At 41.2% G+C, this 25,256-nt stretch overlaps 2 protein-coding genes across 3 annotated transcripts; one reads left to right on the top strand and one right to left on the bottom strand.

Moving 5' to 3' along the window:
- Positions 1–10,322: 10,322 nt before the first annotated feature.
- Positions 10,323–15,662, bottom strand: BAG5 (BAG cochaperone 5). Its single transcript, XM_027732900.2, has 2 exons — positions 15,561–15,662; positions 10,323–14,994 (listed from the first exon to the last, which is right to left on the bottom strand). Exon 2 carries the CDS (start codon positions 14,963–14,965, stop codon positions 13,613–13,615), a length of 1,353 nt encoding a protein of 450 aa, XP_027588701.1. The 5' UTR covers positions 14,966–14,994; positions 15,561–15,662; the 3' UTR covers positions 10,323–13,612.
- Positions 15,663–15,723: 61 nt separating this feature from the next.
- On the top strand, positions 15,724–24,300 carry LOC113994171 (cytochrome c oxidase assembly factor 8). 2 transcript variants are annotated; one of them, XM_039379490.1, is made up of 5 exons: positions 15,724–15,892; positions 16,844–17,041; positions 18,118–18,181; positions 20,095–20,185; positions 22,348–22,823. In XM_039379490.1, exons 1-5 carry the CDS (start codon positions 15,749–15,751, stop codon positions 22,394–22,396), a joined length of 546 nt encoding a protein of 181 aa, XP_039235424.1. In that variant the 5' UTR covers positions 15,724–15,748; the 3' UTR covers positions 22,397–22,823. The 2 variants fall into 2 exon arrangements, with proteins under 2 accessions (XP_039235424.1, XP_027588695.1); XM_027732894.2 differs by having other exon boundaries at positions 15,730–15,892; positions 22,731–24,300.
- The last annotated feature ends 956 nt before the right edge of the window (positions 24,301–25,256 follow it).

Genomic DNA, 25,256 nt, shown 5'->3' with positions numbered 1-25,256 from the left:
TTAGTTTGCTAAGCAAGTCATAAATGCAGATTGCATCTGGCCTTTCATGCTGTCTCCTGTGCATGGGTTTGTACATACAAATGACTTTGCTGGCTGAAGTAATAGAGTTTGCATTTATGAGCCAGAAACAACTGAGAGACAAAAAAAAGGCTGGCTAAGCACTAGTGTCATGATGTTTTCTGAAAGGAGCTCTATCAACCTAAACCTCCTCCTGCTCACTTAGTGCTTCTCTTACCATTTACATTTGTGAAGAGCTTTTTTAAAAAAACCTTCATGCCAGCATTTATGTTGATGAGTTGTATTTAAGAAATATACTCAGTCTGAAAAATGCAGATACATTCCTCTTTTTCCATTTTAGGATTTCATTTTTGCAAAATCACAATCTCTTCTTCTCTGGGCACTCAGTGAGAGAAGCTGCAGTGCCCTGTCTGAGCCATTTATCAGACCCCTCACAGCCTCACACCTTCAGGAATTTAACACCAGTAGCTGAAGACATATGAGCACCTAGTAAACATCTGCCATTGCTTTCTTGGCACTGTGAGCAGACAGGCTCTCTCTCCACCCAGGCCACTTGAAGTGAGGAGAGGCTGAGGATTTTGCAAGACCACATTCCTGATAGCTTTGGAGAACCATGAGCTGAGGGATGAAAGTCAGAGCTGGGCTCTCTAGCTAAGTGAAGAAGCCGATACTGTTCCCTGCAAATCCACAGGCAATAATCCCTCTGACTTTTTGCACTTCCAAAGTGCCATTAAACTACGTTTGTTTTATTTGTTCTTCTAGTTGTTTTGTAAAAAGGTGAAGCCAACAAAGTCATTAAAGCCCTGCTGCTTTCAGTTAGAAAAGTGACAAGTCAGGTTGGCAATAAAAGCCCTGATGAAAGCTGAAGAACTGCTTTTCCTGTTCTGCACCCTGTGACAATACAGCAGCCACTAAGTACTGCAGCTTATTTTGAGAAGTGTGTCATGCACTCCAGTTATAGACAGAAACCAGCAGATTAGATGGTGCCCTGTTTCTATCAAAATCTTCATGAGATTTAGGGGACCGGGCACAAGTTTGGTGTCCAAGAACAGGAACATGTCAGACAAAATGGGTAAGTTGAGAAGAAATGGAATTGCTCACACCCTGCAAGGCAGCAGCCATGCACAGCAGAGAGCAAGGATCTGGAGCGGTGTACAGAAATAGAAAGCTGGTACTGTCCCTCCCCCTTCCTTCCCAAATGAAACCTACTTCCACCAAACTGCAGTGACACCTTAACTAAGGGACCACCTGGCTTCGTGCTTCAAAGTAGAACCATCCTGGTGAGATTAAAAGGTCACAGCAAATACTAAATCAGAAGGAAAATCAAGGAGCAGCACAAGACACTGCAAGGTGTTGTCAAAGGTGGGTTTTCCACCCACAAGGAGGAGGAGGAGGAGAGATGAGACATCCCACAGCAGAGAGTGATCTGCTGGAAAGAACAATGGTCCAGGCAGACAGCAGACACTCCCAACACACCCAGCAGCTCATACAATGGCTGGAAGTATCCAAGTGCCTTGCAAAGAAATGAAGTGTTTAACCCTTTCTGACTACAGATGAAAGCAACTCCTTTCCTCATATCAAAGTGTGAGGAAAGAGGTTGCTTTCATCCACAGTCAGAGGCTCCTGCCTGTGCTGGCTTCACACTTTGAGTCTCATGAACAGCTGGGGTTGCCTTTTGTCCTACTGTGTTTCTCCAGGTGGGCCAATGGCCCTTGGTGAGGATCCACTGGGGAAGCAGCTTCTCCCTACAGGGTGAATTCATCTGAGGGAAAGGCTGAGATTAACTTCAGGTTGGCAATCACAAGTGGGTATTGTGGTGCAGGTGTTTGTACAGGAAGGTGTAGATCTCACAGAAAGGCCTTGGAGAGAGCTAAGCTGACATCTCAATATTTACATTCAAAAATCATACTGGAAACAGGTTCAGTGACCTGTGAACTGGTTAACCCCTGGGAAAGGTTTCTCTGCTCTTGGTTGTGGTGGCTTATCTTCAAGTGGTGGCTTATCTTCACAGTGCTTCCATCCAGATGCACCCAGGGTTGGAACTGCTGTGGGACACTGAAGTCAGGCTGGAAACTCCAGTTCAGCCCATGGGTTCAGACTGAGGCAGGTATTAAGGTCAAGCACAGCCTGACCTTTCTGCCCAGTGTCACCAGTCTAACTTCTCACAGTGCTGGATATTGCACCAACACATAGAAGGATCTAATCATTAATTTAGGAACCAGCAACTCAAGGGCCAGATATCAAAAGATTTTCCCAGGCCTGTGGTAACGATTGCCACCCACATCTATCTTCTTCCTTTTAAATATTCTTCCCTTTCAAGCTAGAACACAGATGAGAAATACAAAGTATACAGAGAAAGCCTCATCTTAAAATACAGCCTGGCAATCACTAATGTAAGTGATCCAGTTCACTGTCTGCCTTAATCCAGACTATGTGGAAGAGAATGTGTTTGTCCCCAAAGAGCTACACAAGCCTATAAAACCCCAGAGAGTGTGCCCTTGATTGCATGAGCAGATGAGCATGCCAGAAAGCAGAAGGCACTCCTATTTTCAGCAGCTGAACATGTAACACTAAGGAAGGGTGTGGGAATCAGGAGAAGGCTCAGCAACATGAAAAGTTTCTAGTGAGATCTTTTTAAGTGCTCTCTTACAGCTCTCTGAACAGTTCTTTTTCTTCAGAAGATGTTTGAGAACTATCTCTGAATGAGACCTGTTCTGAAGGTTTCAGAGTGAATAGTTGAAATGTCTCATTCTCTGGTTAAACACCTTCCCTTCAATTGTCCATCTTGATAATTCAGGGTAGAAAAGTTTCTGCCTGAATCCTTTCTGTCTTTTGAACTTTCAGAAGATCAGAGGTGGGACAGGAAAGGATCTGGAGGTTGCAAGTTTTTCAAGCATCCACAAAGCTTAATGGCACATAGGATGCCTGGCTGGGCAGGAGCCATCAGGCATCTCCATTCACATGGTGGGGCACAAGCTCCAGGATGCAGCTGGAGAGGTCACTTTCTGGTGGGACTGTTTGGCAGCTGGTCAGTGAATCCCAGATGGTGGCAGCCAGCCATGGCTGGCATGGGGAGCTGTGGTGCAGGCAGGAGCCTTTGCCCGGCACAGCAAAAACCTGCTCTCACCCTCACTGCAGGCAGGACAGAGGCAGAAACCAGGGTCAGGAGTCCTGCATTTGATGGGTAAGATCAGACAGGTCTGGGCTTATGCAGGATCATGTGCTGAATGTGAGTCAACTGTGTGCTGCTCTTGCAAGGAAGGTGTTCTTGGCTGTGTTTATAGGACTGTAATAGCTAAAATATGAGAGGCAATTATGCCATGCTACTAATTGCCAATGACTCCCCAGATGTAGTCCTGTGTCCATTTTTGGGAATAGCACTTCAAGAAATAGGCCCATGGTGAGCATCTCTGGGAGAGCCACCCCACTGATAGAAATGTAAATAATGTGGAGTTATTTTATGATGGAATACTGAAGCTGTTTGTGTGATTCATCTATAAAAGCAAATGCTAAAAGGGGAGCTGAGGAAACATCTATTTTCTGTGAGTAATAAGGGATTAGTTATTTATTACTAATCATTACTTATTCTCCACATTGATGGTGATAGAATAAGAGGGGAAAAAATCAGTAATATTTAAATCTTTAGATGAAGAGTCAAGCTGTTAGGAAAACACTTGCTAACTATAGAAGTACTAAAGAGCTAGAACAGGCTACCTGCAGAGGATGTGGATTCTCTGAGAAGGTTACACAAATACTAGTCACTCATGATCTGTTGATACTAATCCTCCCTTAATGCAAAGGTCTTCATTAAATGCTCTCCTTAGGTCCCTCCCAAGCTGATTCTGTGACTTAATGTCTGCCAGACATCTGCTTCCTGGGTTACTGTTAAAAAATGCCTTCATTTGGTGGCTGTGGGCTCCTGAAAAGTGTGCTCCCACACAGTCAGTGAAGGCATGTTAGAGATGAGCATGTAAATTTTAACATCCTGCATACTAAGTACAGTGCGGCATCTCCCACCAACAGGTCTCCAAAGCCAGTTAGAAACAAGGAAAAATAACAGCCTGAGCTCCCCGTGGGTGCTCTGAAATCAAACTCATCAATGTCAGTGAAATCTGCTGAGGCTGTGATGAAATTAGTAATGGTGTAGTCAGAGTAGGATTTATATTACTTGCAGGAAATTATATATGAACCCAGATACTGAATAAGGAGTTTCAAGAGAAATATTGAATAACTTTTTATGCATTGTTACTTAGCCACATTACCATCACAGGATGGCTTCATGTCAGGAAGAACTGAACAAAACCTTACAGCTACTCTGAAGTGGACAGTGCATTATTTCCAAAGAAGGGAAATAATAAATAGAAATAATTAATGGAAATATATGACATATACTAGCACATCCACAGAAGATTTAAGGTACTCAAGGACTCAATGTTATCTCTGGGGCAATCAAATCAAGGCAACATCTTATATAGCTTCCTTCACAAATTGTCTTTTTCATTTCCAGTTGGCTCATTTTTATTCATTTGTATTTTTGCCCACACCATCCATTAGCTTAAGTAATTACTTTTACATCTTTGATACTTACACTACTATTTAGAGAGAGCAATCTTACGTTTTATTCTCACTTTTCATTTTTCTGGGCTACAAAACCCAGCTCTTTTAATGCCTTCCACTAGAGCAGGCCCTTCATTCCCCTGGTCTGTTCTGCACCTCTTGTGGTCATTAAGCTTCCCTGAGTGGGGGAATGACCAGAAGCGCATATGATACTTCAAAGGATGTTTCTCTATTGCCCTGTGCAATGACAGGAATGTTTCCCTTTCTGTAATGGAGATATTGTCTTTGATGCATTGTAGGAACATCTTCACCGTCTTTATGTCCATACAATAGGGATAGATGTGCAGAAATACTCCAGAAAGCTCTCTGTGAGGTAGTGCCAAAACTGAAAAGGATGCTGCAGGGACCACTCAAATTTCCATGTGAAGTTTTGTGCAGCTCCGGTGAGTCAAGGTCAGTTGGCCTTACATTAAATACAAATATTGCATCTTCTACTCTTCAGTCATGTAGCATCATCCTATGGTAAGCAAGTCAGAATGCAGCTGCATCATGAACTTTGGATGTTCAGGTGTGTAGCTGACCTTGTATCATATGATCAAAATTGCATAGTTGCTGAAGGTCCAGGCCTTTTCCATGCTCAGGTCCTTGAAATATGCAGCAACTGGATTTATAGGAATGCAGTCTTATGAGCTGAGACCAAAACCAACTTTCCCCTGGTTTATCCTTGTGCTGATTCAATCACTGATTATTTTCCATTACCAGCTCTTCAGTGCTCCCCTGCTTAACAAAGCCTCTCTAAAGCATTTTCATCTTTGATTGTTATCATCCTTTTCATCTTTGATTGTTATCATCCTTGACTACTTGGTCCTGGGGCCCTGACCCCAACCCTCTGGCTGTGTTCCTGGCCTAACCTCAGACCTGCTTTATCACCAGCCTTGTCGGGTGGTCTGGACTCCTGGCAGAGCCTGGATATTGTCTCAGGACTTCCACTGCCCTGCTGTCATGCCGTCTCCTGGAGCCCCATCCCATTCTCCATCTTGTCTCCCAACACCTTCTATCAGCTGAGTATATCAGCAATATTAGTATTCTTCGTCACCTTTTTGGCTGTTCTTCTTCTCTCTCATGTTTTCTTATTTGTTTCTGGAACCTCTTAACGTCCTCTTTTTCTGTATCAGGAATGAAGTTCATAAAAGTCCTCCCGGCTGCCTTGTTGCTTAAACAGCTTTTTCACAACTACCAGAGCCTTGGCCCCAGAGATCCATAACACAGTAATTCATGTGGAGACCATGTATTTTTTCTGTGTCTCCAGGTCTGACCAAGTGAGCAAAATTGACCTTTACCAGAGAAATGCACCCTGAATATAAGCTGTAAGGTTTGTACCGGGACAGAGAAATAATTCAGCCAGTGGTCAAGCGTTGGAAATAGTGCCCACAAAAGAATTAGTAACTTGGGAAGCAGCTTGTGCTTGGGAAGAACAAGATGGACCAGATATGATGAAGTTTGCCACAAAATTGAATTAATGATTATTAATGAAAAGACAGAGATGAAACACATCAGAAACACAATAGCTCTGTAGAAATAAGAGACAAGAAATTGCCTTCTGCTCTGAAAACAGGGTTGCTGAGAAATGTCCTGAAACACTGAGTTGGAATGAGGCTATTCTAAGGCTTCCCAAAGCAGCCACTGGCTCAGTAATCTTTCCAGCTAGCGTTCTGCAGACTCCCAGTGATACCTGGCACTTTTAGAAGTCAATTAACCATAAGTATTTTTTGAGTTTATAATTTGAAGAAGATTGAAAACCACAGCACACACCCCATACAAATGTCCACTTGTGTATATATGGTCAGCAAGGTGTTTTTTAGTTTACTGGATTTTTTCTAAAAGAGTTTAGTACTTCTAATAATGAAAATTTGAAATCACATCTATACATTAAGCAATGTAAATCATCCTTCTACACTATGGCCACACTTACTAAGCAGTCTCCTGCCTTAACTGATGATTTCAAAGAGCTTTGTCACGAATGAGCATGGGCTCTCCCTGGGGAACCTTTTAATCTAGTTTGGATATTATTGCACTTGCCTAAGTAAATTCATACTTCCAGTCAAGCAGAATGATCAGCAAGAGGTTCTGATCTAAAACCACTCTGTTCCTTCAAACAACACCACACCTACTACTGCTGCTGCAAAAAAAAAAACCATAGCAGAAGTTGAAAATGTTTCCAGCCTCTTTCTACACTCAAAATTATTGATTGCTAGAATATCCAAATGGCTAAGCAAGCTGGGCATGAAGACGATGCCGTGAAGAAAGTACTAAAAATACATAATTCAGTTTTTTATAATTTCACTGCTAGAGATGCGATTTCTTTATTTTATTTATTTCCTTTGAAACAATGCATCAAACAATGTAAATCATCCTTCTGCACTATGGCCCCATATGTCCTGTATGGAATCCTACTTCTAGTTGGAAGTTTTAGTCTTAGATACATTCAGAACTGAAAAAACTCCTGAGAAAAATTGAAAAATACTATTAAAATTTTCTTTGGATTCAGAGAATAGATATTTTCAAAGGAGTTCAGCCTGTTTGGGTGTATTTGCTTGGTAGCCAAGCAAAACAGGAGCTGAGAGGCAATTCAGCTGTGGCCTATAAATATATTGTAGACTACACACTCGGGGAGAAGAAAGCTTCTCATGAATATGTTTATGCTGGAAATTAGAAGGTTACTCAGTCCTCACAGCAATGATGCTTTGGAACAACCTTTCACTGGAGGAATGAGGCAAAGCCATTTTAAGTGGCGTCTCGATTAGCTGCAGGGATGATCCCACGGTTGTCTGTGACAAGAAATGACAGAGCGTGTGGGTCTGTGGATGGTCTCCTTTTCAAAACAAGCCCTTACTTGTCACAGTGAGAACTTTGGATGCTGAGTGTTTTGGAAAATCTTGCTTTTACTAGATGTCTCAAAGTGGGCAGAGGCCATTCATTAATATCCATAGGCGGCGGAGCTCTTCAAACCTCCTTTTCATGTGGTATTAACATGAGGCACCTGGAAGGTAAGAAAGAGACATTTGATCATAGGCTACAGGTTGATTTGAATAAATCAATGATATGAAGAATTTTCTTCAAAAGCCTAATAAATTCAGCATAAACACACAAAAGAAATCTTACTTGGACTTGCTACCAGTTATTATACAATCCCTTCCAACTGCCAGTTTATTATGGGATATAACCTTAGTGTTGCACACTGCCTTTCTGCAAGCCATGCTGGTATTCCAAAATTCTGCCATGACCAGACATTTCAGAGAGAATGAGGGTAATTATGGCATCCCTGGAGATGGGTGGCACCCTCTTCCCCAAGGGCACAGCAAGGCTAACCCCCATCAGCCAGATGATGCCCTGGAGGAGCACTTAGGGTGACACAGGGTGGAAAACAATGTGGAACTGCAGGGTGTAGACTAGGTATAACTGCAACAAGGCCAAAGGGAGCTTTGCTTTGCTTGCTTTTCTTATATCATAAAACTAAAATAAGTCTGTCAACCACCCACCTGATAATTATACTAGTTTTTTGCTTTGTTTTCCTCCAGCCTTCCTTGAGATTTTGATTTGGTTTATAGACTTCTTGGTGATCATGATCACAGATTTGATTTTGTGTATGTGTTCTGGACCTCATTAGGAACGTTTTGCTGCATCACTGTGTTTCCTCCCTCGTGAGATGTTTTTGAATAGCTGCCTGAAAGACAGGTTTCACAAGGAATTCCTGTAGCACAGAAGTTTGTCTGGCAAAACTAATTGAGGAGAAATGGCCCAATTAAGAAACTCATTGTACTTTTCCATTTCTAATGGCAAACTCTGCAACAATTTATGTCCTGTAGGAAGAGTTTGCAGACTTAGAAAAGGTCCTCATTATTTTTGAGCTGACAAGCAGTGCAACTCATGCAATCATCTGTGCTTGGCAGTCCCCAGAACCAAATGCTGCAGAGAGAAAGGGTAAGTGTTGTGGAAAGCTTTCAACAAAAGCACAGCTCATCTTTTGGCTTCTTCAGTTAATGACCAGCTTTCAGCTGACATCTACATGCCTACTCATAGAACTGAAAGCATTATGGACATCATTGTTTCATACAGCAAACCAGAATCACACCCAGGTCAGCCTACAACTAGTACATGCCCCACCATAGCTCAGCAAAAACTTTACATGTAATTTCTCAGCTTCATCTAAAACAGAAAGCCTGACAGCATTTCAAGGAATATTTCCCTAAGAATCCATTTTTTTAATGAAAGCTCATAAGCAAGAGTGGAACAGATATAGAGCTTACTCAAAACATCAGCTCTGAAAAACATCTGGTTATGTCTCTGCTACCAGAATATTCCTCTAGCAGGAATATTCTCCTGGATCTTGCCATTTAAATGTCTCCTGCTGGCAGCCAGCTTGAACCCCCAGGCCTTCAATCCATGAGCTCAGTATTAATGTCCTTCCACTCCTTCAAGTTCTCAGCTGAGAAATCTCCAAAGGAGAGGATAAACCTAAATGGAAATAAAATTCAGAGTTTTTTCAGTTAAACCATTTCAGGCACCAACATCTGCCTGTCCCAAACATACACAAAAAAATCCTTAGCAAAGTAATTCCCTCCTTTGGCAAGCAAACAGGTGATTGAGACAAACAGGTCAGCAGCTGGCTGAGCCACATCTAGGGCCATGGCCCAGATGACTTACTGGTCTTTGAAGAATACATTTCCTTCAAACAAGCTATATTGTTAAAAGGGAGATAAAAAAGATTAAGTTTTTACCTATAGGAACATTCAACCTTTTTAAAACTTCTTACCTGTCTTCTGGGCTAGGCTTATCCAGACTGCATGTAGTACATTGACAAGATTGTATTTTGTCCAGAGGTTGGACTCATGGATCTTGGAGGTCTTTTCCAACCTTAATGATTCTGTAACAAATGATCACTTGTGACATGATCACAAAAGTGCGATTGAAAGCAACTGGTTTATTTTCCATACATGATTCATTTGTGTTGCCTTCGTCATATGCCATTACTAAAGCAGAAAATTCCTACTTCTCTGTAGGAGTCAATAGTGACACCTTTCCTTCTTCCTCCTCCAGTTATTTAACTATGCAAGTTGATCTAATGAGTGCTACTGAAAATCTTACCCTTTGCTCCCTAGCCCGTGGCTGCATGACCCACCCCTTCCTTTTGCAGCACTTCTGGCCCATATACCTTTCTAAAAGCCATTTTGGCTCATTAAACCCCCCTCCTCCATTTTTGTTGTTTGTTTTCTGCCATTTTATTGGATCGACTCATTAGAGTTGGCCAAGCAGCAGAAACTGCACAAAGGCAGCAGCTTTCTGGGCAGAAACAGAATTCCCGATTTCTGTCAGCAGCGAGCCGATAACGTGGCTCACTGCATCTCGAAAAAACACACCGAGCCACCAGAACAATCAGGGAACCTGCCTCATCTGCACAGTTGAAAACCAGATTAGCTAAACTCCTGCTAGAGGTTCTGGAATCCACACTGACTTTGCGCGAAGAGACTCGACGCCACCCGTTTTGCCAGCTCATCTGTTCCGGCGGCATCCTCCAGCAGGAAAGTGGCGAGATGTCAACACAGCCACGAGCATTCCTGCAGTGATCACCCAACTGGAACCCGGGAGGATGCAAAGCTGCCAGTGAAGAAGGAATGCAAGCAACGACTGATGTGATGTTAACTCAAGGTTGAACGCAGAGAAAACCAAAAGGCAACAGATTTACCAAGTAGGAGTGGTATCCACACAAAGAACTTTATTTTCATAATTACAGCAGTGAAAAAGCAGACTTTTAAAGAAGGAGAGGAGAAAGAAGAGAGCTTTATGTCTGCATGTTTAATAAAAACACTTTCTCTAGGACAAAAATCATTTACATTCTGATAACTCACATTCAAACATAAATAGAGAAAGGCATCAGGGCATAACATTCAAATGAATACCTAGCAAAAGTAGTAACGTATTTGTATTAATAATCAAGAATGTAACACTGCAATATTTAATCTTGAATCTGTATATACAAATGCCATATCCTACACAGCAATAACTGAAGACATATACACCATTAGGAGCACATACATCGATTTCTGTTAAATAGAAAAGGTAGGAATTGTACCTAAAAAAAAGCTCTTCCAAGCTGGTATCACACAAAAGCCACTCTGAGCGGCAAACAACAAAAATAAACACTGAAATAACTAAAGAAAATTAGTTTAAAAAGAAATTCAATTAACAAATAGGAATCACAATGCAGGATTACCTCTCCCCCAAACATCCAATCGATTATTTTCCTCTAAGGTAAGTAACACAGCACACAGAAAAGTTGTTCTATTTCAGTATAGTACTAAAATGCAGGCTTTTGCCATTTGGTCCATTTACATTTTGCTGATTATTTCAGCCTGCTGTATCAGAAAGAAAAGTTGTGTGTGTCTCGATCTTTGGACATAAAAAACCAGAGAAATTACATTCTTCAGCATAGAAGCAAATTTTTGAGAAATCTGTGCATTTTTTTTTTTTTTTTTTTTTTTTTTTTTGGTTAAGCATATTTATTTTATTACTTTCATTCATGCAAAAACTGTGAATTAATCCCATTCCAGATGAGGATTTTACCATAAAATTTAAATAGTCAATTTATTAGATTACAGAACAATGGAAAAAAGCTTAATCCACATAATACCTTGCTACTGAACTCAGTCAAAATTACACTAACCTTACACATTTGCCTTCTTAGAGATGCAGGCATAATAATTCATTCAGAAAAGCTAAAAGACAAATTTAAAATAGAACAGATCTGATAACTATACTTATTCATCTTTACGTAAGAGGCTCAAACATTTATAAAACTACATGTAACCTCCAGAGAACACAGACACCAAATTGTTTAAACAAACTACAAGTACTCACTGCAGACCTGACAGTAATATTAAAGAAAAATTAATAATATCATTATGCTATCAAAATCTTATCTTTCCTAAAACTGTAAGTGCAAATCTGAAGTTGCAGTTCAAACGTGTAGAAAGCTTGAAATGAGTAAAATAATTCAGGTGTATAACACTATTAATGTTCTGTGTTAGCCACACAGTACTCAAATATAGATTGGAATTTTAACCAGGGGAAATTTCTTTTTGGTGAAAGAAAGATAAATTCAATGGGGTTGTGTTTCTGAAGGAGCAGGGAGAATCCTCCAACAAACATTCTGTCATTGCCAAATTGTGCTTAGGCACTGCACTCAATTAGATCAGCTTTGGCAAGCAGATTTGCAAAGCAAACACCTGTACAATCACAAACAAAATCTATTCACACTCTGAAGGTATGCAGCCTTCAATCAACATCTCACAGTATATTACAGAACATATTCTTCCTGGAGCAATAGGCATAGAAGACCTGCCCAGTCCCCCACCTCCACATCAATGCTTTAGTTTTTAAGCAGAATCCACATTTCCCAAATTTGATACTCATTCTTGGGACTCTACAGGACAACTGTCACCTATTCTACCATGTTAACTTGACGTATCCTATAGTAGAATTAGATATATATGTGAAAAATCCAGTTTGCAAAGATTACAAATGTAACAAGCTGCCAGTAAACAGTTCCTATATCTACATATGACGGTGCAAGTTAGCAGTGTCATAAAGGCACTTGTCTCTCACAGACAGTACTGTCTTCTCTAATCAATCAAAAATAGATCTTAAAAATATTTAACATCTGAAATGGTTTTTACTCCTTAAAGTGGTGCAAATCATCATCTATAGAACAGTAATTCCCTAGTTCATCATGAAAGAGCTGAGTGCAAATTATCCATAATTGAATATATCTTTATAATTAATTCGTTTTAATGCCATGCTCTCATAAAATGCCAAAAAACATGCCATAGTAGAAATGTGATTGGCACTAGCAGCCACAAACAAAAAGGTAGGTGCGTACAATTCTACAAGCAAGCTTATTTATGAAGATAATAAAACAATTAAGTGATGAGTTGCAAGGAGAGACATTTGCCACAAGTCTTTTCCAAGACATTCTTGAAGCCACACCTGACCATGTATCACACATTTACATCATTAGGACATCTTTATAGCTAGCTACCTAATTTTACAAAAATAATTCCAAAATGCTCGTTTCACTTCAAAGTGAATTCTGTTTGTTTTCACCAAATGTGAAAACAAGATGCAACAGCAGAGTTTTAAAAGACACCTAAGCAGCCACTAAATAAAGTTCAGTGCAGTTTTCAAGGGTTTATGGATGGCAGTTTGAAATCCTCGAAATCCCCTTTATCTGTTTGGTATAAACGCACAGATTTTCCTCTCCAAGTCTCAGTACCTTAAAGCAATGACTTGAAAGAGTTTCCACCAACAAAAGATGTGTTTTTGCAAATCAAAGGGCTCAGGTATTATAAAAAATTGACATAATTGGCTTTGCCTATGTAAATGCTCATTTGCAGTTGGCATTACAGCTCCATTAACTGAGAAATCTAGACGGTGTGATGGATGGAATAAATCAAGTACAATCCAGAAGCCAGCAGGCTTTTTGCCCTTAATACTTTCTGTTGTAACAGCACATTAAGAGTATATCCAGACTGCTGTGAAGTTGCTGGATGGAGCCTCATGCTTGAATACTAATTTTCACGTCCAGTCTCTTTAAATAATTTTGCCAGTATCATACCATAAGGAAGTTTCTGTGTCTTTGAAAAATCTGCATTCACTGAACATTGCACAAGGCTATTGAAACAAAAACAGGAGAGAAAAAAAGAAAGAAAGATAAAAAGCCATTTGTTCAAGTATTAAGCTATTCCTTCAGAGAATTGCACTTCTTTGCTTATAGCAGTGACCAGAATTGCTGATGGTGTACTGACAGTTGCCATGGCAAGTGGGTGACTGCGTGGGATAGCAGACATATAGCCCAGTCAACTGCTTATGCAATCTCCGTGATTTCAGCAAGCACAGAACACACCACTTTATTATGTGCTGCCAGTGATCTGCATAAAGTGCCAGAGGAAAAAGTGTTCTTCTGTGTCAGGCCGTGGCTGTTTCAGTATTCCCATTCATCTGTTTTCATGTCCAGGTAGTAAAGAATATTCTGTGCAAGCTTTACTGCCTGCTTCCTGGCAGCCTTACACCGCTCGTCACCTTGTGGATCAACAGCATCCAGGGCCAGAAGCTGTTTTGTAAGAAGTTCTTCCAATCTCATGTAGTTTTTATCCGTTCTGTTTCCATCAAATGAAATCACCTCTTGCTGAATTTGAGACAAGTTTCCAAGAACAGTCCAAACTGCTTTATGAGATTGATGTTCGGCAGCAGTTTGCTCTGGATACATTTGCCTTTTCTCCAGTGCTTCCTTCAAATCAATATATGTTATAAGAGTCTGAACTTCAATTACTGCTCTTCTCCTGGCCTCTCTAATACAGGGATTTTTTCCAGCACTCACCTCATCTAGGTGGGCAATCAATCCCTGCAATTCTGCTTTGGATCCCAAATACAAATCAGAAGCATTCTCTGTTTTTAAAAGTAAAGAATTAACTTCCTTCATCTTCTTGCGGATCTCTTCTATTTTTAGAATGGACTGATTTTGTGCCAAATCATAAGCGTGAGTAGAATTTGCTTCCTCTTCCAAGTCCAGGTATTTCTGCAATTTATTGATCTCTTCTACTACTTCCTTTCTGTAATTTCTGATTTCTGTGCGACCACAGACATCCAAAGCATCTAAATCAGCAATGAGGCCTGTAAGCACACAGGACAGGTGCCTGCAGGTGTCATTCCTGCTCACTCCCATCAGAAGAGCAATAAGAGTTCCTCTTGCTTTGTTCACATCACACATTACAGAGTTAATTTTGGCGACAGAAGGATGTGCATCATTAGAGAGTGGCAGGGACAGCTGTTGCTTCATACCATTTTCTATAATCTCCTGAACAGCACACACTTTTGTCAGAGTGCGATACCTTGCTTTGCGTAAAGAAACTTTCCCTCCAGTTTTCACCTGGGTAAGCCTCAACACAATGTCCTGGATTCCTTCTTCAAATTCGTCACTAATACAGTTTCCTCCTTTGTAAAAAGGCGTGATCTCACGTTCCACAAGAGACTGTGCCTCCTTGAATATGGACTCTATTTCCAGTCTGCGCGGATGGTTTGCATTTTGTTCCAGTTCCTTCAGCAGCCTCTCTGTTTCCTGGGCAGCTCGCTTTCTGGCTTGCTGGATATCCCCCTTCCCTTCCGTGTCTACAGAATCTATTTCAAAGAGCTGTTTAGTAAGGCTCCTTTCCAATTTCTTGTAATCTCGGTCGGTAGACAGACCACTGAAGACAGCCACTTGCTGTTCAATCTCTTTGACTTCTTTCTGTATTTCATGCAACCGTTTTATGGATGGGTGTTGGTTACCCATATCCATTCCTCTTCTCTCGTCCAGTTTCAGATGAACTGTAAGGCAAAGGAGAACAAGACTTGCTTAAGTGCTATGCAAGCACAGGTCGCAACTTTCACTTCCTGAAGCACTTCAGCACTAAAGCTATTTTAAAAATCTCTAGCAATAGGCATAAACCACTTGGCTGATATTTCACCGCCCTTTCTCTAATTTTTTTACACCTTTCTCCCGGTCGGGCCGCAGGGGTGATGCTTGAGTTGCCACACAACCAGCTCTCGGCGCTCACCCACAGCCTTCAGCCCTCCCTTCCCCACCTGCTCTGCAGCTGAAGCCACCGCAGAACAAACAGGACACCCGAAGCCCAAGGGAGAACCCGGAGGGGAAGGGGAGAACAGCGGCTGAGCGGAAAACAGCGGTTGTGCCACAACCCCGGGGCAGCGCCGCCTTCCCCGCACTCACCTCGCTCCCCTTCAGCACCCGCCGCCCGCGGCCCCTCCACGGCCGCCACCTCCCGCCTCCCCCGCGGCGGGGCCCGGCGGGGCGGGCAAACGACAACGGGCTGCCGCGGAGGCACCTGCGGGAGGCTCGTCCCCGGCGCCCCCGCCCCGCCGCCTCAACTCACCCTTCGGCCGCCCGGCCCAGGACCCGCTGCCCGGCCCGGCTCTGCGCCACGGGCCGAGCGCCGCGAACCGCCCGAGCCCCGCCCGGCCCGGCCGCGCGGAGGGAGGCGGAGGCGGGGGCGGGACCGGCCCCGTCCCGGCCCCGCCCCGCCCGCAGCGCCCGTGCGGCACCGCCGTAAAGCGCCGGGGCATGGCGGCCGTGCCGCTGCTGCTGCTGCTGCGGGCGGGCGGCTCCTGCCGCCGCCACCGCCGCCTCCTCACCGCCTCCTCCTCCTCTTCCTGCTCCGCCGGCGGCGGCCGCGCGGCTGAGCGCGGGGAGCGGCCGGACAGCGCGGTAAACCCGGACGGGGGGGCGGCAGCTCCTGCGGGGGCCGCGGGGGAAGGCTCGGGGGCCGACGCCCCCGCGGAGCCCCGGGCGGGGAGCGCTGGTGGGGCGGGGGCGTCCCGATGGAAACCCGCGTTCCCCGCAGAAACCCGCGTTCCCCGCGGCCTCTCGCCGCGGGTGTGTTTGCCGAGGCCCCCGGGGTTTGTTGTCGCCCGGCGGGGCCGTGAGTGGCGGGGCGGTTGGGTGACAGCTCTGCCCGAACCCGTCCGGGGCAGGTACACGCTGTGTGTGGTCACATGGATGCAGGAACAACGCCGGGCTTTGGTAAACTTAGAATCATAGAACGACCTGACTTGGAACGAACCCATAAGGATCATGTAGGTCTGACTCGCGGCCCTGCACAGGACAGCTCCAAGAATCACTCCATGTGCCTAAGAGAGTTGTTCGAAAGCTCCTTGAGCTCTGTCAGCCTTGGTGCTGTGACCACTTCCCTGGGGAGTCTGTTCCAGTGCCCAGCTACCCTCTGGGTGAAGAGCCTTTTCCTAATATCCAGCCTAAACCTCCCCTGGCACCACATCATGCCATTCCCTCAAGTGCTGTCACTGGTCACCAGACTGCAGAGATCAGTGCCATAAAAAGCTTGCGTATGTGCTAGTTCTTGCCATCACGTATTTTAACGGAGTGTTAGTGATAGAAAAATGAAAACAAAAAAAAATGTGCTTTTAAAAAAACATACTGTGATTCATGTAACAGAGTCAAAAGTATCTTCTCTGTAGTGCATTTTTAAGTAAAAGTAAATTGTAAATGTATCTCATTGTTCTTGGTTACAGTAAATGAACGTGCATAATTTCGGAACTTATTATGCTTGTATGTTTTAAGGTGGCGTGGAGTTTTGGGATTTATTTCAAATCAAGATATGAGCCGAAGTGCTCATAACAGAATTCCGTCTGTATTTCCCAGGGCCTGGGTTTCAGCCCCCCCGCACACTCCCACAACGACTGGATCGGGCCCCCGGACAAGCATTCCAACCTGCGCCCCGTCATCTTCTACGTGCCCCCCGAGGAGTCGCCCCTGGAGCGGCGGCTGCGGGAGGCACGGCAGGAGGCCCAGGCCTGCAACCAGCGCTTCTGGGCACGGCACAACTGTGCCTTCCGACAGGTGAGCCCGACACAACACCCGCTGCCGCTCAGCGCCCGCCTGCACACCCGAAACGGGGAGGTGTGGGCTCCCTGAGGTTCTGCCTGCCCTCAGTGGCTGGTAACTGCTACAGTTTCTTTTAAAACACAGTGTCTTTGCAGAAATTATATTTTTTGTCATTCATCTCTTTAAAAAAATCCCACATGTTTTATTGCTGTTTAGTATTACAGAATATTTGCCTTTTATCCTGTCTTGTGCTGAAGGTATAAAGTTGTAGCTGCCTGACATGCAAGACCTGTCTGTGACTAGAGCAGCCGTTGAAAATGATTCTATAGCTTGTCTTCTTCTGTCCTAAGTGAGAGAAATTAGGTGTAATTACCACAAGTAAAAAGGGACATGCACCATTTCACCCCAACAGTGCTAAAGTGAGGAATTTTCAGTCATGCCCTGTCTTCTTTCCTGATTTCAGCATCTCCTGACCAGTGCTCTGGGGTTTTTTTGAAGCACAGTAACAGTTCAGTAATTCACCATCATTTGTGATGAACTTTGAATATCATATGCTCCCAAAACTTGCCAAGATCCCAGACAGAAATGAAGCTTGGTTGTGTTTTTGTTTTTGTTTTTTTTTTTTTAATTCCACAGAAATGCTTTTTAAGTTTGAAAAACACACAATTATTGTGTTGCCATCTAAGTAATGTTAATTTTTTTTAGGCGGTATGTTTTTCTCTGTGCTCAAAAACTCAGTTACACAGTACAGCACATCTCCATAGTTTGTCTTATAAGTTGAAAGTTTGGATCCTGTCAAACAATCCTGAAGCTCAGCTGTAGCATTATTCCACAAGTAAGTTTCATAAGTATCAGTAGAACGTTTGCATGAATTAATTGAGCCTTGCAGAGAGCAGGATCTAAGTAACAAAGTTACGGGTTTAACTAACTCACTGGATTGAGGAAAATGTTTAGTTGACACTTCGAAGTATAATGAGTTGTTGCTAGTTATTTCAGAGGGTGTTAAACACCACATTGCTATGTAATTAAAAACAATGGTTAACTTCAAGGACTGACTACATCAGATTCTAATGTGGAAAAACATGTTTTAGGAAAAAGAAGAATTTATTTATTCAAGACTGAAAGCCAAGGGTCTGGAAATGAGAGATGAAAAAGGTTAGTGAGATCTTTGTTTAAAGTTTAGGATGCATTCTGAATTCCACTTAAATTTGAATTTTGTTAGTTTCTGCTCTTTGTCTTCTGTCAAAAGTAAATCTTACAGGTAGGATTTAGAAGTGTTTTCAGGAGCATGATAAAAAAAGAAGGGAGGAGCTCTTCAGAGATGTGCATGTGGGGGTCAGATCATCTGTTGCACTCTTCTTCCCTTAATTCCTTTCCCGCAGCAGGAGGGGATGTGCTGAAATCTTAGCCCAGTAATATAATAGTTTTATAGCCTGTGGAGGAAGGGGCTTTTTACTTTCACACCTCCTAACCCAGTGAGCTGGCTGAGGCAAACATACAGAGTGTTTGCCTCAAGTGCATGTTACAGTTGGGTGGATAAATTCACAATATTTGCCTTCAGGTCCGTAGTGTATACAATGAACACAATATTTTTCCTTCAGGGGAAATAAGACAGCTTCTGGGGAGATGGCAGCTGCTATCTGCCTGTGTTTGCCTGAGCACAGTTGCTGTAAAATAGTTGCCTCTCTAATTCATTATGTGAAGCTGAAAACAAAATGCCTTCATAATAACAGTGAATTGGCCATTGTAGTATGAGGTTGAACATTTTGTTCATAGAATAATGATCTGTTTGAGTTTAGTAAAGCAACTGCTCTGACATTCTGTGTATCACAGACCATTATTTTTTATCTGTTTGTATCCTGGTGATCAGTGTATGGTTGAGAAGTAATTTTAATTAAGTTCTGTGTTGTTTTGAAAACACTTCTTTTATATTGCTATTTTGTGTTTGTTTTGGTTTTATACCCTAGAGATAAAAAAGAGTGAGCATGTACCTTCCTTAAAAATATAATTATATTGACTGCATGCATCTATTACACAGCTGTGAGTGTATATAAAAATAGACAATAACCATATACATGAACAGTTGGAACAAAATTTACTGTTCTATGTAATTAATCAGTTCTGCTGATACCAATATTAAGGTTTTACTAAGGCAGCCTTCAAATAGTTTTAAAGCAAATTTATCCCATAGTATGTTAATCCATTGTAACATATTAGTTTTGTAAATAATGACAAATAGAACCAATCAATAATTTACACTTCTGTGATCAGTCTCAGGAGCCTTAAAATGCGTTTTGAAACAGTAACAAGTTGAATATCACCATTCCATCTCCCTCACCATATTCATGTTCTCTGGGACATTCACATTTGACTCTCATTGTAGGGACATTTTGTTCCAGAAGGTTTGTATGGGAATTGTCTGGTAGAGTTGAGAATATTTGTTGGTTCTCAGGATTACACATCTGTGTTGTATCCACAGGTTTTCCTGTCCTTCCTTTTATATTCTGCTGATGAATGGCACATTTAAAATCATCTTTTGTATTTGTTTCTTCACGAATCACTAGATTGTTTGTAAGTCTGACATCTCAGAACGTACACTTTTTGGTATAAGTTACTTGAAATTTATCAACAGTAACAGAAAAAAACATACATCTGAAAATACCATGTCAGCTATGGATAGTGTTCTTTCAATATTTGCTTTAAGGGGGGAAATTTAAATAACTAAGTGCTCTTACTGGTATTGTTTAGACTTACAGCCCTGGGAGAAATTAGTTTTATTCAAAAGATAAAAGGGCTTTTTCATAGGGGTTCACTAGTTCCCTAAATCATCTAAGGGCTGATAAACTTAATCACTTCCATAAATAATAGGGACTTAGGAACTATGTCAACTTCAAAATTATCGGTATTTTTAATCTGCTGTGTTCCCTAGCTAAGTTTTGAAAAGTTGGAAGATAAAATTCAGAGTTACACAGGAAGCTTGTAGGAGCAAGGAGTCAGACCTCGCTCTCCTGCATCTGAACCCAGGGTTTTAATCCAATTGCCTTTGTTAAACAAACACTTATTTTTAGGTCAAAAAGCAACACTGAATGCAGAAGAAATGGCTGACTTTTACAAGGACTTTCTAAGTAAAAATTTTAGAAAACATATGCAGTATAACAGGTATGTAGAAGGTATTTATGTTGACCATTATACATTACAGACTAAGAGAAAGATAAGGTCAAGTTTAAAATTTGAACATTTTTCCCCATAATTGGTGAAACAGCACCTAAAACTATAATTTTAGACATTTTTTACGCTATTACGAGTATTTGACAGAAATTTGCATTATTGTTTGAGTTCTGCTGCTGCTTATTGTTTATTTAGTGGAAAGATGAAGCTTGTGTCTGAGATTTAAAGAGACAAGATCAGGCACTCAATTTTTTTATCTTAGGGCATGGGTCTTTCCATGCTGCTAATTGAAACTGATAAATATGCAAATAAACTGGTTGAAATTTCTGTATAACAGATTCTAGTTGACTGTTAAATGAGGACTAATAAATGTGATTTGTCTCGAAAGAAAATTGTTTCATTGAAGTAATATTTAATATTCTTGGTTCTATCATTTTGCAAGCATATAGTAAAAATGAAAGTGATTAGCCTTGAGTTTGAGGGGGTTTTTGTGTGGCAAGGCATTAGTAAATTGATTGCCTGAACTCATCCAGTGTAGAACCTCAGCTATAATTTAGTAAACCCCCATCCACCTTTTCACAAGATCTTTGTTTCATTGTTTCAACGTTACTGTTTGTACAATAACTTGACAAACTGGGTTGGGGATCTGAAAGGACTGAAAAATTACTTCTGAACACACATAACCCTGCAAGTAGCTGTGAACACTTGACAAAGAGCTAGAAATGAGGAAGGAATGGGAAGCTGGAGGAGGACAGCACTTAATCCAGTCACAGTAATACTGCCCACTGAATATGAAACCACAACTTCAGTTTCCTCTCTGTATTGGATTGAAAGGTTATTGGGCTCAAAAGTATCGAGTGTTACTGGGTTCCTAACGGTGCAATGCTAGTGAGAGTTCTGCTGTCACTGTAACTGATCTCTAACAAATTGTGGTTTAAGGTTCTTCCTGTAAGAACAATTTAACTGTAAAAAATATTTAAAACAAATACAGACATCTGTCTTGCCCATGGGGGACAGGGCGGCAACCTCACTATAAACTGAAGCAACAGATGGAAAGTAAGAAATTGCTTTTAGTGGAAGGATTGTTGTTCAAATTGCCTATAACTGATAAATGGGAATGCAAGTAGTTTATCTTGGTACTAGTCACCATTTGCCATTGTTGGAGTGACCCTGTGATAGTGTCCCATCCTCATGGTGAGAGAATTCAGGCTTTGTGCTTAAATGTGATCTTCCTTGTTGCTGCCTTGTAAAATCAGGTAGTGTCAGCTGCATCACTGTAGTTTCAAAGTAGAACTGCACAGCCCTGAAAGCAGCAGAGCTTTTTACTGGCACTCTAATTTTGAGGGGTCATGTTATAAAAATCTGTTTATGCATTTAGCTGTATGTTCTTTTGCAGTATTGCCAGCTGGCCTGAAAACTGTGGCAGCTGAAGTGTCGCAACTTCTAAAATTTAGATAAAATGGAAGCAATAACTGTGCATAGATGCCTTGAATATTTAGTTCAGGGTACCTAGACTGGAAATACAGTCTAGTTTAGGAAAAAAATTCAAGAAGGATATAGGAAATTAAACATGAAAGGGGAAGAGAAACAGTTGCAATGTTAGCATGATATTTTGATTTAACATGACATCTGAAGGGGTAGCTCAGTGTTGCTTGTCAGTGTGAATTTGGCTACTGTCCTTACTGAGAGGTTAGTGTCTCGGGCTTATGTTAGATTTGTACATGCAAGATTTCCCACAAAGATCTCAAGAGAAGACCTAAATCCTAGTGTTCATTGTTCCTTGCTTGTTCTATGATTCTATGTATTCTATTACTGCTTGTGCAGCACTTTACAAAATGGGGGCAGGGTTCTTGTTAGAAATTAGAAAGAAATTTTGATATTATTTTAGTTTGTAATAAGGGCAAGAATTTGAAGCAAGTTCTCAGAGGTTAAAAAGGGCTGATACAGACTATTCTGTGTATAACTTGAACTGGTTCCAGAAGCCATGCACACTTCATAAAAATTAAATTATTTAAAGATGTAAAGACTAACTCCGGCAATAGTAAAGGCATCATCTTTAAAGGATACTGCAGTAGAAAGATAATGTTTCCTGTATTGGGTTATACAATAATATTTGAAGTGTGATTTGATTTTATTTTTCCCTGCCCTCACAGGTGGCCAACTATGCCCTTCTTGACACATCCACTTACAAACAAATCTTAGCCATTGCACAGCACTGTCAGGAAGTTATGCTAGATAGTTTGGTGATCAGCTTTACTTTTGAAACATGAGATATGGTGTTAACTACTTTATTTTACCTGATTTCAAATACAATTAGAACCCTGTAGTCCATTCATGGATGTGGACATACACGTAGACTTTTTCACAGGTTATTTAACTCCTATTAGGCAGGAAAAGTGTTACCACAAAGAACACAAAATGCAGGTTATCACTGAAGTGTCATTTGTCAATGCCAAAGGATATTTTAATATAATTGTGTACCCTTTTCCTGTTCTTGTTCTGTGTGCTGATTATTTTCTTGGCTTTGGAATCCTAGAGATTGGTATAAACGTAATTTTACGATCACATTCCTCATGGGACAAGTAGCACTGGCAAGAGCTCTGAGGTGGCTTCGTTGGAAAAAGAAAAATGTAGAACGTTAATCACAGCTCTGTGAAGAATGCAACACTAGCTAGGCCTGGTATAAAAATGTTTATAGTGATGTTCAGAATCTGAATGATGTAATAATTGCTTGAGTCTGTTTGTTAAACTATGTCAATAAAAGTCAATATTGGTCTTAATTTATAATCACTACGCAGATTTCCTTTAACCTTTATTCCAAGAAAATATAAAATATTTCTCCACCAAAATAAAACTAAGAAAACTGTTAAAAACTCTTTCTCGTTTACATCAAATGGAATGGGTAATAATGACTGTCACATTTTTACCACAGAACCATGGCTGCTAAATAACATGTGATTCAGTCTGCTCTCCTGAACTCTGGTCACAGAATGATGTCTCCACCAACCATATTAGTATATAAAGACAAAAATGCCTCATTTTGCAGCAGTTGCCTGTCTGGGGCAGTAGCAATCCATATGTAATACAAAATCGATGAAGGAACAAGTATGATTTGTGAGTATATATGCAATCCATTTTGAATAATCCTCTCTTCAGTGTGATTATTCAATATTTTTAGTAAAGATTTAAGATAGGATTTCCTATAAATTACTAATGCAGTAGGATCTTCATAAATATATTTTTTTTTATTAAAAGGAATGTGTCTTCCTTGGAGAAGAATTCCTCTAACCTATAATTGGTAAAGATTTTAGTTGCCAAGCAATAAAGCAGATGCTTTATTGCAGATGCAAGCCACTTAATCTTGGTAGAAGAGGAAACTGGTAACTGCTGTAAGGAGAACAACCTTACTACAAGTAAGCACTACTTTCTCCTGGTTCATTTCTTTCAAAAAAAGATGCTGTTCTCAACAGTTTCTCTGAGGCACTCAAAACTACTCACCTGAGGGTGATTTTTCTGGCCTCCAGGTATGTAACATCACTTGGAAGTATGTTGGTTCAAGTGAAGTCTTAAAGTGTTATGCCATGTATTTGTAATTTAAAAGAAGTTTCATTCCCCAGAATGTTCTCTCTGCCCTTTTATACAGTTAAATGATTTTTTTATCCACTGCCTACTAAGAGGATTCTGATAAAAAGAATGTATGCTGTCAGATGAAGTGTATTTTCCTAAAGCTTTGCTGTAGGGAAGGTTCTGCTTTTGGAAACATCATCTCAGTAGCCATTGACCTGTTTTTCATATCTAAACATGACATGATTTATTCACAGACTTTTTCAGCTGGAGCAAAAAGAGCTTTGTCTGTTGTATCAACTGTAATAATTCCTTTGCAAGATGAAATAAATATTAATGATATAGTAGTGGATCTCACTGTTGCATACAATGATGATATTATTGGTGCTAAAGTGGTCACTGAATTGTGTAAGTGTTGTGTTATTAGTAAATTAAAACAGTAATTAATGGTGTTTGCTGAGATAATAGCCAATACTTCTAGCAAAAATATTTGTGAATGTTACACTGCATCAGTGCTGTAATTAAAAATTTACAAAATGCCACCTTTAGAAAAATAACTTTTTAAAATAGACTACTGTGGGTATGTAATGTAAGTCTTCAGGGTTTTACAGTAAATCATATCTTACAGCATATAAACTTTGACCATAATGTGAATGCATACTTTAATAAATATTTCTGATGTAAAACAATGGATACTGTAAGAAAATACCCCAGAAAGGGAGGGACCAGACTGGTGGTTAATGACCATATGTTCTGACAGCCTGTGTGTAAGATCCCTGAGGTAGTTTCACATGCTTTAAGTGGGTAGAGGTCAATCAAAAGCATTTTCATCTCCTGAGCTGCTCACTTCCATTAACACAGACATTTTTGTGTCTGCCTGCTGAACCAGATCAGGAAATTGATTCACTGCTAGAATTAATCCAAGGAAAAAACTGTTCGATGTTGGTTGAATTAATATGCCTCATCATGCAGATATGTGTTGTTTGGCATGGGGGAGCTGTGGGAATTCAGATGGAAGGTTTGGATTGTGCTTCAGTAAATTCACAGTTAAAACTGTTTTCTGAACATGTAATTTTAGTATTGATCACCTAAAACCAATATGAGCACACAATGGATCATGCTAGGATTCCGCTCTGAGCTTTTTTGTCTTTTAAATACCTCCAGGGACAGTGACTCAAGCACTGCCCTGAGCAGCCTGTTCCACTGCCCAACAACCCTTTTGGTGAAGAAATTTTTCCTACTACCAGACCTAAACTTCCCCTGGCACAATTTGAAGGTGTTTCCTCTCATCCTATCACTTGTTATTTGGCAGAAGAGACCAACTCTCACCTCCCTACAACCTCCTTTCAGGTAGCTGTAGGGAGCCGTAAGGTCCCCCCTGAGCCTCCTTTTCTCCAGACTAAACAACTCCAGTTCTCTCAGCCGCTTCTCACAGGACCTGTGCTCCAGATTCTTCACCAGCTCCACTGCCCTTCTCTGGACTTGCTCCAACCCTCAA

Source organism: Pipra filicauda, unplaced genomic scaffold, assembly GCF_003945595.2.
Source record: "Pipra filicauda isolate LSUMZ 115617 unplaced genomic scaffold, ASM394559v2 scaffold16_size7369187_pilon, whole genome shotgun sequence".
In the NCBI taxonomy this organism is placed as follows: Eukaryota; Metazoa; Chordata; class Aves; order Passeriformes; family Pipridae; genus Pipra; species Pipra filicauda.
Note: the sequence above shows the minus strand (reverse complement) of the source record. Positions and strands in the feature narration are given on the sequence as shown.

Coding starts and splice junctions, on each gene's coding strand:
- BAG5 (XM_027732900.2), bottom strand. CDS start 14,965: ATGGATATGGGTAACCAACACCCATCCATAAAACGGTTGCATGAAATA.
- LOC113994171 (XM_027732894.2), top strand. CDS start 15,749: ATGGCGGCCGTGCCGCTGCTGCTGCTGCTGCGGGCGGGCGGCTCCTGC. Junction 17,042..18,117: donor ACAACTGTGCCTTCCGACAG/GTGAGCCCGACA, acceptor AACATGTTTTAG/GAAAAAGAAGAATTTATTTA. Junction 18,182..20,094: donor GGAAATGAGAGATGAAAAAG/GTTAGTGAGATC, acceptor ACTTATTTTTAG/GTCAAAAAGCAACACTGAAT.